At 44.7% G+C, this 18163-nt stretch overlaps 1 protein-coding gene across 5 annotated transcripts in view; it reads left to right on the forward strand.

Annotated features, from left to right (window-relative positions):
* Nucleotides 1-18163, forward strand: part of SLC4A11 (solute carrier family 4 member 11) — a 229399-nt gene that overhangs the window by 186142 nt on the left and 25094 nt on the right. For all 5 annotated transcript variants that reach the window (XM_073611028.1, XM_073611030.1, XM_073611029.1 and 2 more), the window contains 3 exons: nt 2775-2848; nt 7920-8172; nt 10891-10997. In XM_073611028.1, coding sequence (XP_073467129.1) covers nt 2775-2848; nt 7920-8172; nt 10891-10997 — 434 coding nt within the window. The remainder of the gene's footprint in view (nt 1-2774; nt 2849-7919; nt 8173-10890; nt 10998-18163) is intronic.

Genomic DNA, 18163 nt, shown 5'->3' on the forward strand with positions numbered 1-18163 from the left:
ATTAGAGACTTTTACTGAATGGAGGACCTATATTGTGAGAAATCCACAGTAGTCTGAGTACTCCAGCCAAAGTGTAACTCTCTGTTCTGCTCTACTGTACAGGGGTGAGTAAAAGTAAGAGCTGTACATATTACTGCAGCCTAAACACATGGGCCACACTTCATTACTATGAGTTTATTATTACAGTGTAGATATCAAAAAATCGTTTTTTTGCCAGAGTTCAGCCTTACACATAGGGTGGGCACCGTTGGAGTCCACTTGCTCAGTGAGGAATCTGCTGATCCCTGCTGAGCAGGTGGATGGCTGATCCATGTCTGCTTCACTTATGCAGAGCAGACACGGACATAGCCTGCTCTTCTCTATGTGCTGTCGGATGTAAACGGACCACCTGTCTGTTTACACCCGACTGCCATCTGATCCACCAGACGTCTACTTTGATCTGATGTCGGGTGTCAAGCAGGACAACTGAGGAGAAAGTGAAACTGATTTCTGGTTTAAAATTTGAGGATGAATTACTGCACAGTGCCTGCAGTTAGTGGACAGTGATAGTTTGCATTAAAGCTAATTACTGTGCATTAAGAATATTTCAATATTTGAATGTCCATAGCCTGGATACAGTTGAATCCAAACTTTATGATGTTGTGAAATGTTTTAAGGAAATTGGTGTTTGTCCAAGATCTTAGGAAGCCACTAGGATGACTGTTGAAAACATTACAGAGCAAGTCTAGTTGAATGTAATGTGACCAACTACTACTAGCTATATCGTGACCTTGATGAATTAAAACCTTGATGGGTGTTGCTATTACTAATAGTGAAAGGGATAATCTCTGCACTGATTGTATGATAAATGAGACCACATAAAGCCTAAGAAATGGTGCCAGCATATGGTTCACTGCATTCGATGGGAAAGCTGACCTGCATGTGGTCGTTTGTCACACACGTTCAACTGACTTTTTTAATTTTATTTCTGTGGTTGGATTGAGAAGGAAGGACGGGTCGAAACTGATAGTGGTTTATTTTTTATGTGGTTAAAGAGTGTGGTATATAATGTAGGACGACTTTTGGTCATACAAAAAAGTAAGTTTAGATGAAAATTTGCATAGCTACATAGCACAGTTGAAAAAGAGAATCCATCAAGTTCAACCAATAGAAAACAAATAAATGCACTGTAAACCACTATTTACCAAATCCTATACCTACAGTTGATCCAGAAGAAGTAAAAAAAACTCTTATAAAGCGTGGGCCAATTTAATTCAATAGGGGAAAAAAAAATCCTTCCTTTATCCCCTAAGGCAGTGGTGGTTAACTTTGCTAATATGGAGAGTCTCACCAAAGGGCCACACATAAAATTCAGTGAATATTCAGAGAATGCAGACCCACAACAGGATATAGACAAAGACTAAGGACAAAAGCAAAGAGAAGGTCAGAGACTGCAGATATGATACAAGAGATGGACAGAGACTGCGGACATGGTACGGGAGATGGTCAGAGACTGCGGACATGGTACGGGAGATGGTCAGAGACTGCGGACATGGTACGGGAGATGGTCAGAGACTGCGGACATGGTACGGGAGATGGTCAGAGACTGCGGACATGGTACGGGAGATGGTCAGAGACTGCGGACATGGTACGGGAGATGGTCAGAGACTGCGGACATGGTACGGGAGATGGTCAGAGACTGCGGACATGGTACGGGAGATGGTCAGAGACTGCGGACATGGTACGGGAGATGGTCAGAGACTGCGGACATACTATAGAATGGGGAACATGCTTCAGGAGGCAGTCAGACTGGAAACACATTAAATGCGACTGCTAGAAATCACTGCTATAATAGGGCTTTAGAGAAACGCCCATTAGTGTCTGCATCCCCCAATGGCCACACAGAAAGTGCCATAGGGCCGCATGCACACCAGGGCCCTAAGGCTATCTGATATTCACTGGACCAACAATTTCTGCTGTTATTACTTTTAAATGACAATGACCTGTTATATTATGTGGATTTAGGAATGCATCAACCCTTCCCAAAAGGAAAAAAAATAAAATAAATTAAAATCAGCTGAGCTGGCCAGAACTAATTCTGGAGGGAGTCTTTTCCAAATTTTCACAGCTCTTACTGTGAAGAAGCCTTTCCGTATAATGCGAGGTTCCTGCAGACTCTTCCCCAGCTATGTGTCCAAAGGTATGGACTTTCAGTTAAAGAGCTGAAGGTAATGTCAATGGACTACGGGTGTTCTAGTTACTGTACTTATTTTCCATTGAGAATTACAATTCCATCTGCCATGGTGGCAAACAGGACTTGTAGTTCATTAACTTGCAGATTTGTGAATGACACGGTTATGTGAGAACCCCGCACGTTGTCCAAAGGGGTGGGGGCAGACGCTCGGTTTGGCAGTGCGAGTTCCATTTGTACCCTTTATACACTCTAAATACGGGTGTAGCATGGTTCAAAAGGTAAAGTTGGCCTTTAACGTCGGGCTGCCACATGCTGTATATGTACAGCCGATGCCGCTGTTGTGTGCTGGGACTCGGCGCTCAATTGCGCTGTCACCAACAACTCTTGGTCACGGTGTACGATAAGAAGCCAATGGAATGGACTCGTGATTACTGTGAGAGCCACATTGATCATATGATCTGGAAGCCCATATAACACCTCAGACTTTCTGGACATTTAAAGGGCTGGCTCCCACCTACTGGAAATGATCAAAATTACTTAAATCCCACCGTTTTTTGTTTTGTTTAATTTTGTGTCTTCTCTTTTTTTTTTTTTTTTTCAGGTCCACAGAGGAAATCATAGCACTTTTTATATCCATTACGTTTGTGCTGGATGCACTTAAAGGGATTATAAAAAGTAAGTGACTTGTACCTTGTGTTTATGTATCCTAGCATTTAAGTCCCCTCCTAGATCCACACCAGCCTGGTAATAGATAGCGATATTAATAGTCGTAGCTCATCACTTTTTATACATGGGGGAATTTTAATCTTGGTATCATGTGTGGGGTGTGGGGGGGAGGGACTGCAATTGAAAGAGAACATTCTTAGACTGAAGTTTTATGAGGAGCTGACAGGCGGCGTTGGGGGTCACATGAGCTGTTGTTGAGTTTCCTCTTTCAGTCCTTGTTCTTTTTTTTGGATTCTCGTTATTTACGAAATTCCTCATAAACCAACTATGTGACAAAATGGGAAAGGTTCCCCGGGGGGGGGGGGGTGTTTAGCAGCAAAGTTAATAATATCAAGGAGTTAAAAGGAAATTCTTTATTGAAAAGTTGGCATGGCATGAGCACATAGCAGTTAAAATATAAGCTCTGGTAGGAGATATGGTAACATTCCAAATACAGAAAATGCAAACACAAGATTAGATACAGCATCACATATTAGAAAATCTGTCCTATAAAATCCCTGATGCGTTTCGACCTTCTTGGTCACGATCTTCCTCAGGGGATAGGTTTGCTGTTTAAAAAAATGTATATTTTAGCATTTCAAGTGTCATCAAATAGTTAATAAACAGACTTTTTTAAGAAAACATAGGGTATAATTACCAATAAAAGGTATGAAATGGGGGGAGGGGGGGATCTCCTAGCCAGAATTCCTTTAAAATCAATCAGATGATCCCAGGTTTCCCTTGGCCACTCCCACTCCAAAGAGGGATACCACTTCGCCCCGTGTGGCTTGCATGGAGTCACACTGGGGGACACCCTCTGGTGGAATTCCCCCTATCCCATGTGTAGGTTGGGGGAATCGAGTCCTGGGCTGCTTTATGTCGGCCATAGATGGAGATTCGATCCATCTATGGGCAGGCAGGCTGGTTGCAATCCCATCGATCAACTTCAGCCCAACCAGCCTGTTGGATTTTTTTTTTGCATGCATTCACTGTCGGCGGCTATGGCAGCCAGCAGTAATCATTATCTTCTGCCGGTAGGGAAAACTCTTCGTGAGAAAAACACAATAGTGCTGCAGGAGGGATTTCCACCTTTGGTGCAAGGAATTGAAGACTGCACTATAGGTGAATAATGGCTACAGCGCAGTTGTCCAGTTCTGGGAGGCTGTCAGCTGGACGTAGACGGCGCGCTCTGTGTTCGCATTGTCCTCCCGACACTGAACACAGATTTGAGGTAAAGAGCCGCCTCTTTACCACGTGATCAGCTGTGTCCAATAACAGCTGATCACAATGTCAACAGAAGCCGGTGAAGCTCTCTTCACTGATCCTTTCCACGCTGTCAGCATGTGGAAGAGAGGAGAAAAGAGACGATAATCGGCTTCTACAAAACTGCTGCCAAACAGTGCCCACCACTGCTGCCAAACAGTGCCCACCAGCGTCTCCTCAGCAATGTCACCTATCAGTCCCTCTTCATCAGTGCAGCCTCATCAGCACACATCAGTGAAGGGGAAAAATTACCTGTTTTCAAAATTTTATCCCAAACTATGAAGACGTTTTTTTGTTTTTTCCAAAATTTTCGGTCTGACCAAAAAATTTCATTTGAGTACAGTGTTACATGACCACGCTATTGTCATTCAAAGTGCAACAGCGCTGAAAACTGGCCTGTGCAGGAAGGGAATGAAAGTGCCCGGGGCGCAAGTGGTTAAAATTTCCTAGTCTTTGGGTTGCTTTAGACACAAATTTTATCTGCTCCTTCCACTTTTTAATGCAGGTTAGGTAATTGCTTGAAATGTGAATAGTTATACACCAGATATCCATCTGTAGATTTTTTTTATTGGACACGAAAATGTGTGCTCATTGGCTTGTGTCTAAAGGGATTACGTTGTTTTCTGCTGTGTTGTGTGGCACTCAAACCCCCTTCGGCTGTCCTCCCAATTAGCAGCCTGAAAGGAAAACCCTTTGAGAGCTTTTGATGGGTAATAAGGTGGACCATCAGATATGTGAAAGGATACACAATAGTGGACACAGTCCCAGGTCTTGGACTGCTAAATTTGCTAAACAGTCTGGGAAACCCTACTGATGGTCTTTTGGGGGCGCTGTAGGGGTTTCCCCACTTTGAACGAAATCTGCTTACATGAGAAGTGTCTGCAAAGTTTCAGGACATTGGGTGGCCATCAGAAAGGGCTCCCAGACTGTTTATTGCATTTAGCAGCCCAAGACCTGGGACTGCACCTGGGAGAGGAAAACGCCCTCCTCGGCTTATACGCAAGTCTCCCTGCCTCACTGTGCCCATCTGCAGCCTGATGCACCTGATCTCCTGGCGCTGTGACATGCAGTCTAGGCAGCGGCCGTACAGTGTAACAAAGCCCCGCCTTCTCCTCGTCCGTGATAGGTGGAACACTGACTCACTGCTGGGAAACTGAATCGGTGTTCCGTCATGGAGGAGGCAGGGCTTTGTTACACTGGACGGCCGCCGACTAGACTGCATGTCACAGCGCCGGTGTTCTGGAGAGCAGGTACATGAGGCAGGCAGATGGCACAGTGAGGCAGGCAGATGGCACAGTGAGGCAGGCAGATGGCACAGTGAGTCAGGCAGATGGCACAGTGAGTCAGGCAGATGGCACAGTGAGGCAGGCAGATGGGCACAGTGGGGCAGGCAGATGGGCACAGTGGGGCAGGCAGATGGGCACAGTGGGGCAGGCAGATGGGCACAGTGGGGCAGGCAGATGGGCACAGTGGGGCAGGCAGATGGGCACAGTGGGGCAGGCAGATGGGCACAGTGGGGCAGGCAGATGGGCACAGTGGGGCAGGCAGATGGGCACAGTGGGGCAGGCAGATGGGCACAGTGGGGCAGGCAGATGGGCACAGTGAGGCTGCAGATGGGCACAGTGAGGCTGCAAATGGGCATTGTTGACCCTCTTTTTCCACTTACAGTAGCTGCACATTTCTCACCCTAGGCTTATACTCGAGTCAATAAGTTTTCCCAGTTTTTTGTGGTAAAATTAGGTGCCTCGGCTTATATTCGGGTCGGCCTATACTCGAGTATATACGGTACCTTGGTTGTAACGAGTGGTTATTTGCGTTACTGTTGCCTTTCGATCATCTCAAACCCGTTCTCCTGTGACATCAATAAGGCATTCTCCCTCCACGCAACTGCCGCTCACTGGATATTTTTTCTTTTTCGGACCGTTCTCTGTAAACCCGAGAGATGGTTGTGCATGAAAATCCCAGTAGATCAGCAGTTATTGAAAGACTTAGACCAGCCTGTCTGGCACCAACAACCATGCCACATTCAAAGTCGCCTAAATCCCCTTTCATCCCCATTCTGATGCTCGGTTTGAACTTCAGCACGTCGTCTTCACCGCATCTAAATGCCTAAATGCATTGCGTTGCTGCCGTGTGATTGGCCGATTAGCAATTTGTGTTGCCAAGCAGTTAAACGGGTGTACCTAATAAAGTGGCTGGTGAGTATATATTGACTTATGGACATTTCTATTATTTTATACATTTTTGGGGTTTTGAGTTGGCATAGCGCAACACTTTTTCTGAATGCTGTTTACTATGGCAATATCTCCATAGTGTGTTTTGCAGCTGTTCTTATGAGGTGTTTTATTATATTTTTATGTACAAGCTCAGTTTTTTCCTTTTTTTGGTGTACATTACCCCCCCCTGTGTTTTCTGCAGCTGTGTCTTTGCCTTTGTCATTGTAGTCATTCTTTTGTATCTTGCTGGGCTCATCACTCCATCCTCCCATAACCTGTGCAGGACACGTCAGACTGGAGGAGAGACTTCTTTGAAGGGTGACTTCTTACATGAAAACTGCAGAAATGAACCCTTATATTTTTACCCAGCAAGGCTCATTTTTATTTCCGATTCATGAACTTCTGAGTGAAGGACCACTAAACCCGAAACAAAGTGTGGCATGATGTGACATACGTGCATCGGACTCTCCATGTACACCTGAGATACGCCATCAATCAGAGGTGCTTGCAATGCATAGCACAAAATACGAGATGTCTGTTTATGTATGGATGACACCGCGGGTTAGACTTTTCCACACCAGTTAGCACATCTCGGCCTCCCGTGTCTCCAGGGGTGATGAGGGACAGCTGCGGCGCTCAGGAAGCTCTGTTGAAACATCTGGATCCAGCCGGCGCGAGAGGTCTCTACGCACGACACGGGCTCAGCACTCTGACACCTGTTCTCCTCCGCTGTACTTGCTGACATTTCCGAATGGCAAACAAATAAACCTTCCTGGCTTTTCAACATTCTAAAAAAGATGAAAGGAAGAAGCAGGAGAAACATCCTGTTTCCAGGGGATGGAGAGTGCTGGCAGTCCACAGGCTCTCGGTTGGGTCACCTGTAAACCCTCTCTGAATGCCATAAACCATTTCTGAGGCTTCTGAAAGTGGACCTTCAAATATAAAGTGCAGCACTATATCTTTAGCCTTTATACACACACAAATGAACTTTAATGGCATCCCAGTCTTAGTCTGTAGGGTTCAATATTGAGTTTGTCCACCCTTTGCAGCTATAACAGCTTCAACTCTTCTGGGAAGGCTGTCCACAAGGTTTAGGAGTGTGTCTATGGGAATGTTTGACCATTCCTCCAAAAGCGCATTTGTGAGGTCATGCGCTGATGTGGACGAGAAGGCCTGGCTCGCATTCTGCACTCTAATTCATCCCAAAGGTGTTCTGTTGGGTTGAGGTCAGGATTCTGTGCAGGCCAGTCAAGTTCCTCCACCCCAAACTCGCTCATCTATGTCTTTATGGACCTTTGTGCACTGGTCCAAATCATTTGGTGGAGGGGGAATTATGGTTTGGGGCTGTTTTTCGGGAGTTGGCCCCTTCGTTCCTGTGAAGTCAAATCCCTCCACCCCAAAATCGCTCATCCATGTCTTTATGGACCTTGCTTTGTGCACCAAGTTGTCATTTTTAAAATTGTCATTTGTTTCTACTAAGCTCCTGCAACAATTAGATGTTTAATTTTGTTCATTTTAGAAACGGTACTTGACTTGACTTATTTCTTATTTTTGTCTTGCAGTTTTCAGAAAGTATTATCTGGAAGCCCCCGATTCCTATCTCCATGAATATAAAGCAGCCCATGAGGCCTTGCTGAACACGACGAGCCTGACGCCCGATATCTTCTATAACTCCACCTTCAATAACTCCATCCTGCATAATCAGAGCCTGGATCACGACGATGCCCAGCATGGGAAGGAGTCCGCCGTCCTCAGTCTCATGCTGATGTTTGGGACTCTCTGGTTGGGTCACACCCTCTACCAGTTCAAGAAGAGGTGAGATGAGAACACGGAGGATTTTTCCAGTTCTCAATTATTGTGCGAGATGATCTGCCCAGCCTCCGGTGTGTTCAAAGAGAAACCCCACTTTTGTTGCAAAGTTAAAAAAAAAAAAAAAATACATTGAAAGGGCTTTTTGAATTAAATAAAAAAAAAAAAAATATATATATATATATATATATATATATATATATATATATATATATATATATATATATATATATATATATATATATATATATATATAAATATAAATACACACTTCCTCACTGGCCACTTTATCAGGTACACCTTGCTAGTACCGGGTTGGTCCCCCTTTTGCCTTCAGAACTTCCTTCATTCTTTGTGGCATAGATTCAACAAGGTGTTGGAAACCTTCCTCAGAGATTTTGGCCCATAGTGACATGATAGCATCATGCGGTTGCTGCAGATTTGTCGGCTGCGCATCCATCCCAAAGATGCTCTATTGGATGAGATCTGGTGACTGTGGAGGCCGTTGGAGTACAGTGACCTCATTGTAATGTTCAAGAAACCAGTGGTGAGATGATTGGAGCTTTGTGACATGGTGCATTATCCTGCTGGAAGGAGCCATCAGAAGATGGGGACACTGTAGTCATAAAGGGATGGACATGGTCAGCAACAATACTTGGGTAGGCCGTGGTGTTTACACGATGCTTTATAGTATGAAGGGGCCCAAAGTGTGCCAAGAAAATATCCCCCACACCATTACATCACCACCACCAGCCTGAACCATTGATACAAGGCAGGATGGATCCATGCTTTCATGTTTTATGCCAGGTTCTGACCCTGTTATCCAAATGTTGCAGCTGAAAACGAGACTCATCAGGCAACATTTTTCCAGTCTTCTATTGTCCAATTTTGATGAGCCTGTGAGAATTGTCGGCTAAGAACAGGAAACTGAGGCTACAGGAGTGGCACCCAGTGTGGTCTTTTGCTGCTGTAGCTCACCTGTTTTAAGGTTCGATGTGTTGTGCAATCAGAGATGGTATTCTGCATACCTTGGAACCAGTATGCCCATTCTTCTCTGACATCAAGACATTTTGGTCCACATAACTGCCACTCACTGTAGGGTCTATAGTTTCTATCATGGGTGTATTTTAAATGATCGAGACAGAATATCAACCAAAGATCCTTAAAAAACACATAAAACAAATGTTATAAATTGAGTTGCAGTTCAGTGAGTAAAATAAGTATTTGATCCCCAAGCAAAACATGACTTAGTAGTTGGTAGAAAAACTCTTGTTGGCAAGCACAGAGGTAAGACGTTTCTTGTAGTTGGTGACCAGGTTTGCACACATCCCAAGAGAGATTTTGTTCCACTCTTCTTTACAGATCTTCTCTACAGATCCTTAGGGTTTCTTGGCTGACTTGGCAACTTGAAGTTTTAGCTCCTTCCATAAATTTTCTATAGGATTATGGTCTGGAGACTGATTAGACCACTTCATGACCTTAATGTGCTTCTTCTTAAACCAATCCTTTGTTGCCTTGGCGGTATGTTTTGGGTCATTGTCATGCTGGAAGACCCATCCACGACATATCTTCAGGGAAGAAGGTTCTTAAGCAAGATTTTACAATACATGGCTCTGTCCATTGGCCCCTCAATGCGGCAGAGTCGGTCTGTACCTTTTTAGCAGAGAAACGGCCCCAAAGCATGTTTCCCCCTCTTTGCTTGACTGTAGGGATGGGGTTCTTAGGGTCATAGTCAGAATTTTTCTTCCTTCAAACACGTTGAGTTGAGTCAATGCCAAAGAGCTCAATTTTGGACTCATCTGACCACAACACTTTCTCCCAATCCTTCTGTGATTCATTTAGATGTTCATTGGCATGACTGTAGATGTGCCTTCTTGAGGAGGAGGACTCGCCGTGTTTGGAGGAAGAAAAATGCTGACTATAATCCTAAGGACACCATTCCTACAGTCAAGCAGGGAGGTGGAAACATGCTTTGGGACTCTTTCTCTGCTAAAGGTACAGAGCAACTTTGTCGCATTGAGAGGCCAATGGATGGGGCAATGTATAGTAAAACCTTGGATGAGAACCTTCTTCCCTCAGCCAGAACACTGAAGATGGTTCATGGATGAGTCTTTCAGCATGACAATGACCCAAAACATACCGCCAAGGCAACAAAGGAGTATTCAAGAAGAAGCACATTAAGGCCACGGAGTGGTCTTGCCATTCTCCAGACCTTAATCCTATATAAAAAAGGTATGGAGGAAGCTGAAACTTCGAGTTTCCAAGTGACAGCCAAGAAACCTTAAGGATTTAGAGAAGATCTGTAAAGAAGAGTGGTCCAAAATCTCCTGAGATGTGTGCAAACCTGGTAACCAACTGCAAAAAACGTCTGACCTCTGTGATTGCCAACAAGGGTTTCTCCACCCTACAAAGTCATATTTTACTTGGGGATCAAATACTTATTTTACTCATTGAACTCAATTTATAACCTTTATTTCATTTTTATTTATTTATTTATTTATTTATTTTGGATTTGTGGTTGATAGTCTGTCTCTCTCATTTAACACACACCTATGATAAAAAATTATAGACCCTTCATTACTTTGTAAGTGGGTAAACTTACAAAATCTTCAGGGGATCAAATAATTATTTTCCCCACTGTATAACTTTTTTTTCTTTGTTTTATGACCAATGAAAATTATAATGTTTTCTGTAGAAAATTAACCTCCTCCTTCTAACTTCCAGTCCCTACCTGCACTCCAGAGTGCGTGAGATGCTGTCGGATTGTGCGCTGCCCATCTCCGTGCTGACCTTCTCAGTGGTCGGGTCGTATTTCTTCCAGGATATAAGCAGTAAGTCCTCTCTGTAGTCCTTTCCCATTTGTTGACATAACAGTGTTTGGCTTGGCATGCCGATGTCATGGGGACAACATATTAGCGTCACAATTAAAGGGGATTAAAGGGCCTTTTTATGTTTCTTTTGATGTTTCAGAAGGATCCGACTCCCCGACGCTGTTTAATTTTGGTTGTCATCTATGGCCGATATAAATTAAAGCGTGAATTATAACTCCAGCATTCCCGGAAAATAGTTGTGCTATAAGAGTCACTCTGGATAAATAAGGGTCGAATGTAAGGCAGTTGTTGGTGACAAGGGGGTGGGTAGAAAAGGGAGTGAGAACAGATAGTGTGCTGCCAGTATGGGATTTACAGCTGCTGTCCTTTGGGTGCAGGAGTCTGATTTAGACAAACTGAAGTTGGCCATGAAGTCTCATTCACACAGCGCCTATCAATGCGTACGCCCATGAGGGCCATGTTACTCGCACGGGGATGCACAGGTGTTCTATGCATCCCTGTGCAGGCAGTCCCATCAATGCCAATGGGACACAGCGGTTGCACGAGCATAGCTACTGCACCAAATATGACATTGGCGTGGGTGTTGGTGCACGGCTCCAAATGCAGGCAGTAGAGCGAGATCAGTAATGCGCTGCCACACCCACATGATGTCATATTGGGAGCAGTGGCTGTGCCTGTGCAGCCACAGTGTCCCATTGACATCAAAGGGATGCCTGCACAGGAATACATGGAACACCTGTACATCCCCATACAAGTAAACACAGCCCTTGCACGGGGGGTTGTTTATGCATTGATACACCCCTTGTGAAAGAGGCTTTCGATTTAATTTTTTTTTTTTTTTTCTGTTCAGTCTCTAGGCTGAACAAAAAAATCTAACAGATTCCTCCATTCATGCTAAACAGGAATCTCCCACTGCGGCTGTTGTATTCTTACAGCTGGCACTAGCAGTTGGCAGAATACCCGAACCAGAACTGCAACTGATTGGTTGCAGCTGCTGTTCTGTCGACCAATTTTCTGCCCGGTTCCTACAAATTTTTTATTTTTTATTATTTTTTAAATTCGAGCATGTTGGTTGGGAAGATGTTGACAGGGCCCCCACAGAGCGAAATTCAGATGGTTCGTTATCTTAAACTAGAACTGTAGGAAAAGCTTTTTTTTTTTTTTGGATAGAGGAAAGGAAGGGTTACAACCCCTGTCGCACCTTTTTTTTTTTTTTTTTTTTTTTTTTACCGTCTGCATCCCATTGTGGGGATTTTCCTTCACTTCCTGTGCCATAGCCAAACAGGAAGTGAGAGGAAATCTCTGCAAATTAAGGGAATACCTTGGGAACCCCCAGGTCACCAGAACTAGTGTCCCCATTGAAAGATTTCCCCTCCTATTACTTTTCTGGGGATAACCCATAATTTTAAACTTTTTTTTTTTTTTTTTACTTTCAATGATTGTTAAACAGGGGAAATAGAGAGGGTGAATCTCCCAAACGGGGGCACAGGCAGCAATAAAAACTGATAAGCAATCTAACTCCTCTCCACTCTATCCAAAACTAAAAAAAAAGTTTTTCCTTTAGTTGTTTAGTTTTAATACAATGCGTGTCTAACTGCATATCTGTTTCTGTCACTTTAATTCTGCATTGAATTGTGGGTCTTTGTTATATAATAATAATATTAATAATAAAAAAAAAAAAAAGTCTGCTTATGTCATTGAGCTGGTCAAAGCACTGAAAAGACCCCAACCATATAGTTGGGATCCACCCAGCAGCCTGAATGGGACCTGGCTCAGCCTCTCGGCAATCCGCCGAAAGCCTAAGCCAGCCCCTTCACCCCCTCCACAGCCCAGCGCACCAGTGAGTCCTGAAGGGACAGAGCAGAGAGCTCGAGGTTCTCTGCTGAATGAATGAATGATTTGTAGAGCGCTGCAATTGCGAACTGAATTGCCTCAAGGCGCTAGATCCGTCCTATGTTGTCCAGCTTCTTAGAAGAGGTAGGTCTTGAGTTTCTTTCTGAAGGCCTGATGGTTTTCTTCCATGCGAATGTGAGCGTTCCATAGCCGTGGTCCTTGGACTGCGAATCTTCGTTCTCCCTTTGTTTTGTAGCGGGTTCTTGGAATAAGGAGGAGGTTATGGTTAGAAGATCGAAGACTGCGATTGGGTGTGTAGCGTTTTATTTTCTCGCATAGGTATTGAGGAGCATTTCCTTGTATACATTTGTGGGTGAGGCAGAGGGTCTTGAAAGTGATACAATTCTTTATGGTTAGCCAATGTAGGCTCCTCAGGGAAGGGGAGATGGATTCCCAGGGTTTTTTTCCTGTTAACAGTCTTGGCGCCGTGTTTTGGATGAGTTGTAAGCGTGCAAGCTGATATTGGGGTAGTCCTATGTAGAGGGAGTTTGCATAGTCGAGTCTGGAATTGATGATTGTTCCAACTACTGCTGCTTTGTCCTCTTCTGGGACGAAGGGGATGAGTCTACATAGCAGGCGGAGGAGATGGTGAGATCCGCTGACTATAGCAGAGCATATAGTCAGAGGGGGGAACTGAGTGATCAGTGGTGTTTGATTGCTCCAGTTCTCACTGCAGAGCCGGAAGGGGACAGATGCAGCATATGTATAAATGTTTGTTTTTTTTTTACAAAATCCATACTTCTCTTTTAAGGCCAACCCACCATGCTACTGAATATACGTGTTCGGCTACCACAAAGGCTCTCTGCTCTGTCACTCCAGCACTCACTCACTGGTGTGCTGGGCTGTGAAGGGGGCGAAGGGGCGGGCTGGCTCGGGCTCTTGGCAGATTGCTGAGAGGCTGTGCCAGGTCCCATCCAGGCTGCTGGGTGTATCCCAACTATATGGGCGCGATCTTTTCAGTGCTTTGACCAGCTCAGTGACATCAGCTGACAGCGGACTTTAGCCCCCTGTCGGCTGAGGACGGGTCACAGGAGTGCAGAACCAACTTCACTCCTATAATGCCCACGTGCTCCATGTGTTAATCTGGGGGAGTGCTCAGTCATTGCCCTCAGGATTTTGACTGAGCTGTCACTGAAAGCTCATGGTCAACTACTGACATCATGATCCAGTAGAATGAGCTCCTGATGATGCCACTACTTGCACAGCCAATTACCGTGCCACATGATTGGGAGCCCCCTCTGCTGGCCTCAGTCATCAGGGCCCACATAAAGAGCTGGCTCCCACCATTCTAAAGGGTTTAATGTCCTTTTCAGAAGTTGTTTTCAATCTTTTTCAATTTGCAGCTTCTTTAAAAAATTAAAAGATCTGTTTATCCTTCCTGATGCTCCTTGTCCAGGCACTTTCTGTTATAGGGTAACAACTGTCTTCCAGTTGTGCTTCTGCATTGTCACCTGTGCCCCTGATGGAGGCTAAAAGTTGCCATGTCTACCCCCATTGCCCAGGTATGGTCCACTGTCACTATCAGGAAGCCAGCCCAGAGCAATGATGTGCAGCTGGTGCTTTAGTTTTATATTTGGATCATCTATGTACTTATACAAGGTAACCCTATCCCACGTAATCACCCCTTTCCTAAAGGATTGTGTAAATTTTTATCAATTGGGTAAACTTTCCTCTTAGCTAAGCACCTCTATACAGTGTTATCTGTTGTGTGCTGTGAAGAAACCATTCCTATGCACTGATCTACATGAAGCACCATACAAAGCTTTATGTTGGTTGGAAGTATGCTCCTCTATGGAAGTCCTGCCATTTCCATACCCAAGGGTCAGTATGTTTTAAGCCATCTGTAATTTTCACTCGAAATAGATAACCATTGAGGAAAACCTTGAATGTCTTGATTTATGAACCCCGACTATTGTTAAATGAGATTTTTCCACCTTGCGTGCCGAGTGCGGCTTTCCCATCCTCGTAAAAGCCGATATGACCTGAAATAAACTGCGGGCGCGCGGGCGCGGAATGGTTTCTTGTTCCTGGTCGTGTCGAAAGCATTTTAGGTGCAAATGATCCCTCAAAGACACCCCGTTACTTGTCGTCATTGTTCTGGGCGAATAACAGGAAGAGGAATTGTCGCAATATCTGCAGATGTTTGGAATGGAGAGTCCTGTATGGCGTCTCTTCTTTCCTCATTTGGTAAAAGCCTGGCCACCTCCACACAATGGAGGAATAGGAACGCAGTCAAACAATTTTGGCAAATAAAAGGAACCACCTTTCCACCCCAGGAAGAGCCTTGTAGGAGAGCCAGGAATTCTCTCCGTCCTGTACTGACGTCAGCAATTCAATAGGAACAAGTTATTAATATTGTGCTGCTATTATCGATGGCCAACAAATCGCTCTTTGTTTTTTTGTAATGGTAAAGTGTTTAAGCGTGTCGAAATATGATCCTAGAGATTAAAAAAAAAATGCTTAACAAATATTTGGTATTTATCCTGACTGTGGATAAGGCCCTGCTCTTTACTGACTCAAAACTTCATCTCAATTTATCTTTGCCTCTAAAACAAAGGTGTTCTTGAGGTTCTGCACTTCAACCCAACTCAACCTTCTACAGGCATGACTGCAAACTTTGATGCTTTAAAGCAATGGTCTCCAAACTGCGGCCCTTTGCTTTTATCCTGCCTTTGGGGCACTATTTTATTCACCGACACCAATGAAGAGCACAAATCCGCCCAATGACCCCAACAATAGGGTACAATTCCTGCCAGTGTCATTGATGGGGCACAGTTCCTCCCAATGACACCAATGGTGGGACACAATTCCTGCCAATGGCATTGATGGGGCACAGTTCCTCCCAATGACAACAACGATGAGGCACACTTCCTCCCAATGACACCAATCATGGGCGATTAAATCAAACAATCCAGAGCAACATTCAATAGTAAAGGATGTTGATAGGTAGCATACAGATAGAACACATGATCTATAGTACGCAACCGTATAGTATGAAAAGTATTCTGACAGATGGATAAAGAATACCCAGATCTCCATCACGTGAGGCAGGGAAGGTGTTCTATCAACTAAGTTAATGGCAATTAGAGGAGAGGTACGGTAGAGGGAAATGGGGGTAGGGGAGACCGGAGAAAGGGGAAAAAAAAAGGGGGGGGGGCCGGATGGGGGAGGAGGGGAAAAAAGAAGTGGGAAGGGCAAACAGGAGAGGGCAAATATGTTGAACAGAGACAGGGCTAGTCCATCAATTATACCAATGATCAGATAGTTGGATCCCTAACCATAATCCACGCTCCCCAGACTTTATGAAATTTTTTAGGGCAGTTGCAGCCAATATAAGTAAGCTTGTGTAAGGGCAACACCTGATTAACAAGGGAGCACCACTGTGAAGTTGTAGGGGGGGGGGTTTGGCTGTTTCCAAGCAAGAAGAATAAACTTCCTAGCATAATACAAGGCATAAAACAGAAACAAACTCTCGTGGAGGGTGGTGTTTAATGTGTCATAGACACCCAGTAGAAGAACTACGGGATCCATAGGTACCACTACCCCACAGATGGCGCTGAGCTCAGACACCACATTACTGCAGAGTGGGACAGGTCCAAACCATGTGTATGAATGTACCTGATTCCATCCTGCATTTGGGACAGTAGTGGGGTCTAACAACGGGTAGATTGTAGAGAGGCGTTGCGGGAAATAGTACACTCTGTGCAAACGTTTAAGTTGTATCCATCTTTCCCTAGCAGAAATCATGAAGGGGGAGGGGGGGATATTGCTGTATGCCTTCATTCCAGCCCACTCCTTCCAAGGTAGGAAGGTCACGCTGCCAGGCATCAAACAGGCGAGAGACATTAGACTCGTCTGCTTGAGCCAAGCACTGGTACAAAGAGGACAATGGTTTATCAAGTTGATCAGTTAACAGTAGGCTTTTAGCCGCATGAGACTCAGTAATAGTGGAAAGGTAAATTGGGATCGAGCTGCATGACGGAGCTATAAATATCGAAAACACACGCTATTGGGTAAGCGATGGCGACTTTTAAGCCCATCAAATGTCAGTAGTTGACCACAAAAAACATTATCCTGCAGTTTTTTTTTTATACCATAACACGCCCACAAGGTCGGGTCTGACTCTGTTTGAAAATGGGACAACCGGGGATTATCCCATAGTGGGGTATGAGGTGACAGCGCTCCCTCCACAACCTATCAGGGATTCCACCTGTCTCCACACCTGCAAAGTGGTCTGCATAGGTTTAGTCACATTGGGGGTTGGAGCGGAGTCCACGGAACACTAGATTGCTCAACTCAGCGTAGGATCCTAATAGGGTCACTTCCAAATCCACTGCTGGGTTGCTGCGCACCTGAGCAAACCACCAACAAACAGTGACAGGTGTCGCCGCCCACTAGTATTTTTTGGGTGTAAGGGCTGGGGTATTGCGAAATATGTACAAGAATTAAGGATGGTAATTTTCAGCAAATTAACCCTACCTACTGTGGTCAGAGGCAGAGATTTCCTCACAGCGCGTTTTTGAGACAGTTGGGACATCACCAGTTGCAGATTTAAGAATAGGTAAACTGGGAGCTCTTTGACTTATCCCCAAATATTTAAATTCACCGACCCAGTGGAGAGGAGTAGACTGAGGCAGAGAGGCGATGGGCGATTGTGTACTCCCACTGATGCTGGGACATTTTATACGCCTGGTGTCCACAGTCTAGCCCACATAAAGTCTGATGGACAGTAAACTGGCCCTTTTGTTTAGAAAGTTTTTGGAGACCCCTGCTTGAAAGGAAACCTGTTGGGATGGAAAAGCTGCCATTTCTGAGGTCTCCTAAAAGTTCTGGTCACCTGGCTGTCATGCTGGCCCTCTTGCAAGGGGGGGGGGGGGAAATCTGAGAATTGGGTAAGTATATCTTCGTTCTCCTAGACAAATACAAGCAGATAACCCTGCAAGGGAAAGCTTTTTATTTGCCCGGAGTTTGGCTTTAAGGACTTGGTCAGACCAGCCTGCACACAAATGCTTGCAGCCTGTTCCGGGTGGTGTGGGCAGTGATTTGCATTGTTACAGTGCAAGACACAGTTTACCTTTTTTGTTTTTTTAACTTTATTGAAGTGTCACATGGAACACTTCATTCAAATCCATACATTGCAGCGTGCTTGTTTATGCAATTGCAGTGCAGTGAGTTGCTGTGCATAAAAATGCTGCAAGTAGGCGTTTTTTTTATGCAACTCGTTGCAACCCACCTCAGTGCAAGTTTGTGGTGTAAACAGGGCACATAGAAAA

This window comes from Aquarana catesbeiana, linkage group LG01 (genome assembly GCF_042186555.1).
Source record: "Aquarana catesbeiana isolate 2022-GZ linkage group LG01, ASM4218655v1, whole genome shotgun sequence".
Classification (NCBI taxonomy): domain Eukaryota; kingdom Metazoa; phylum Chordata; class Amphibia; order Anura; family Ranidae; genus Aquarana; species Aquarana catesbeiana.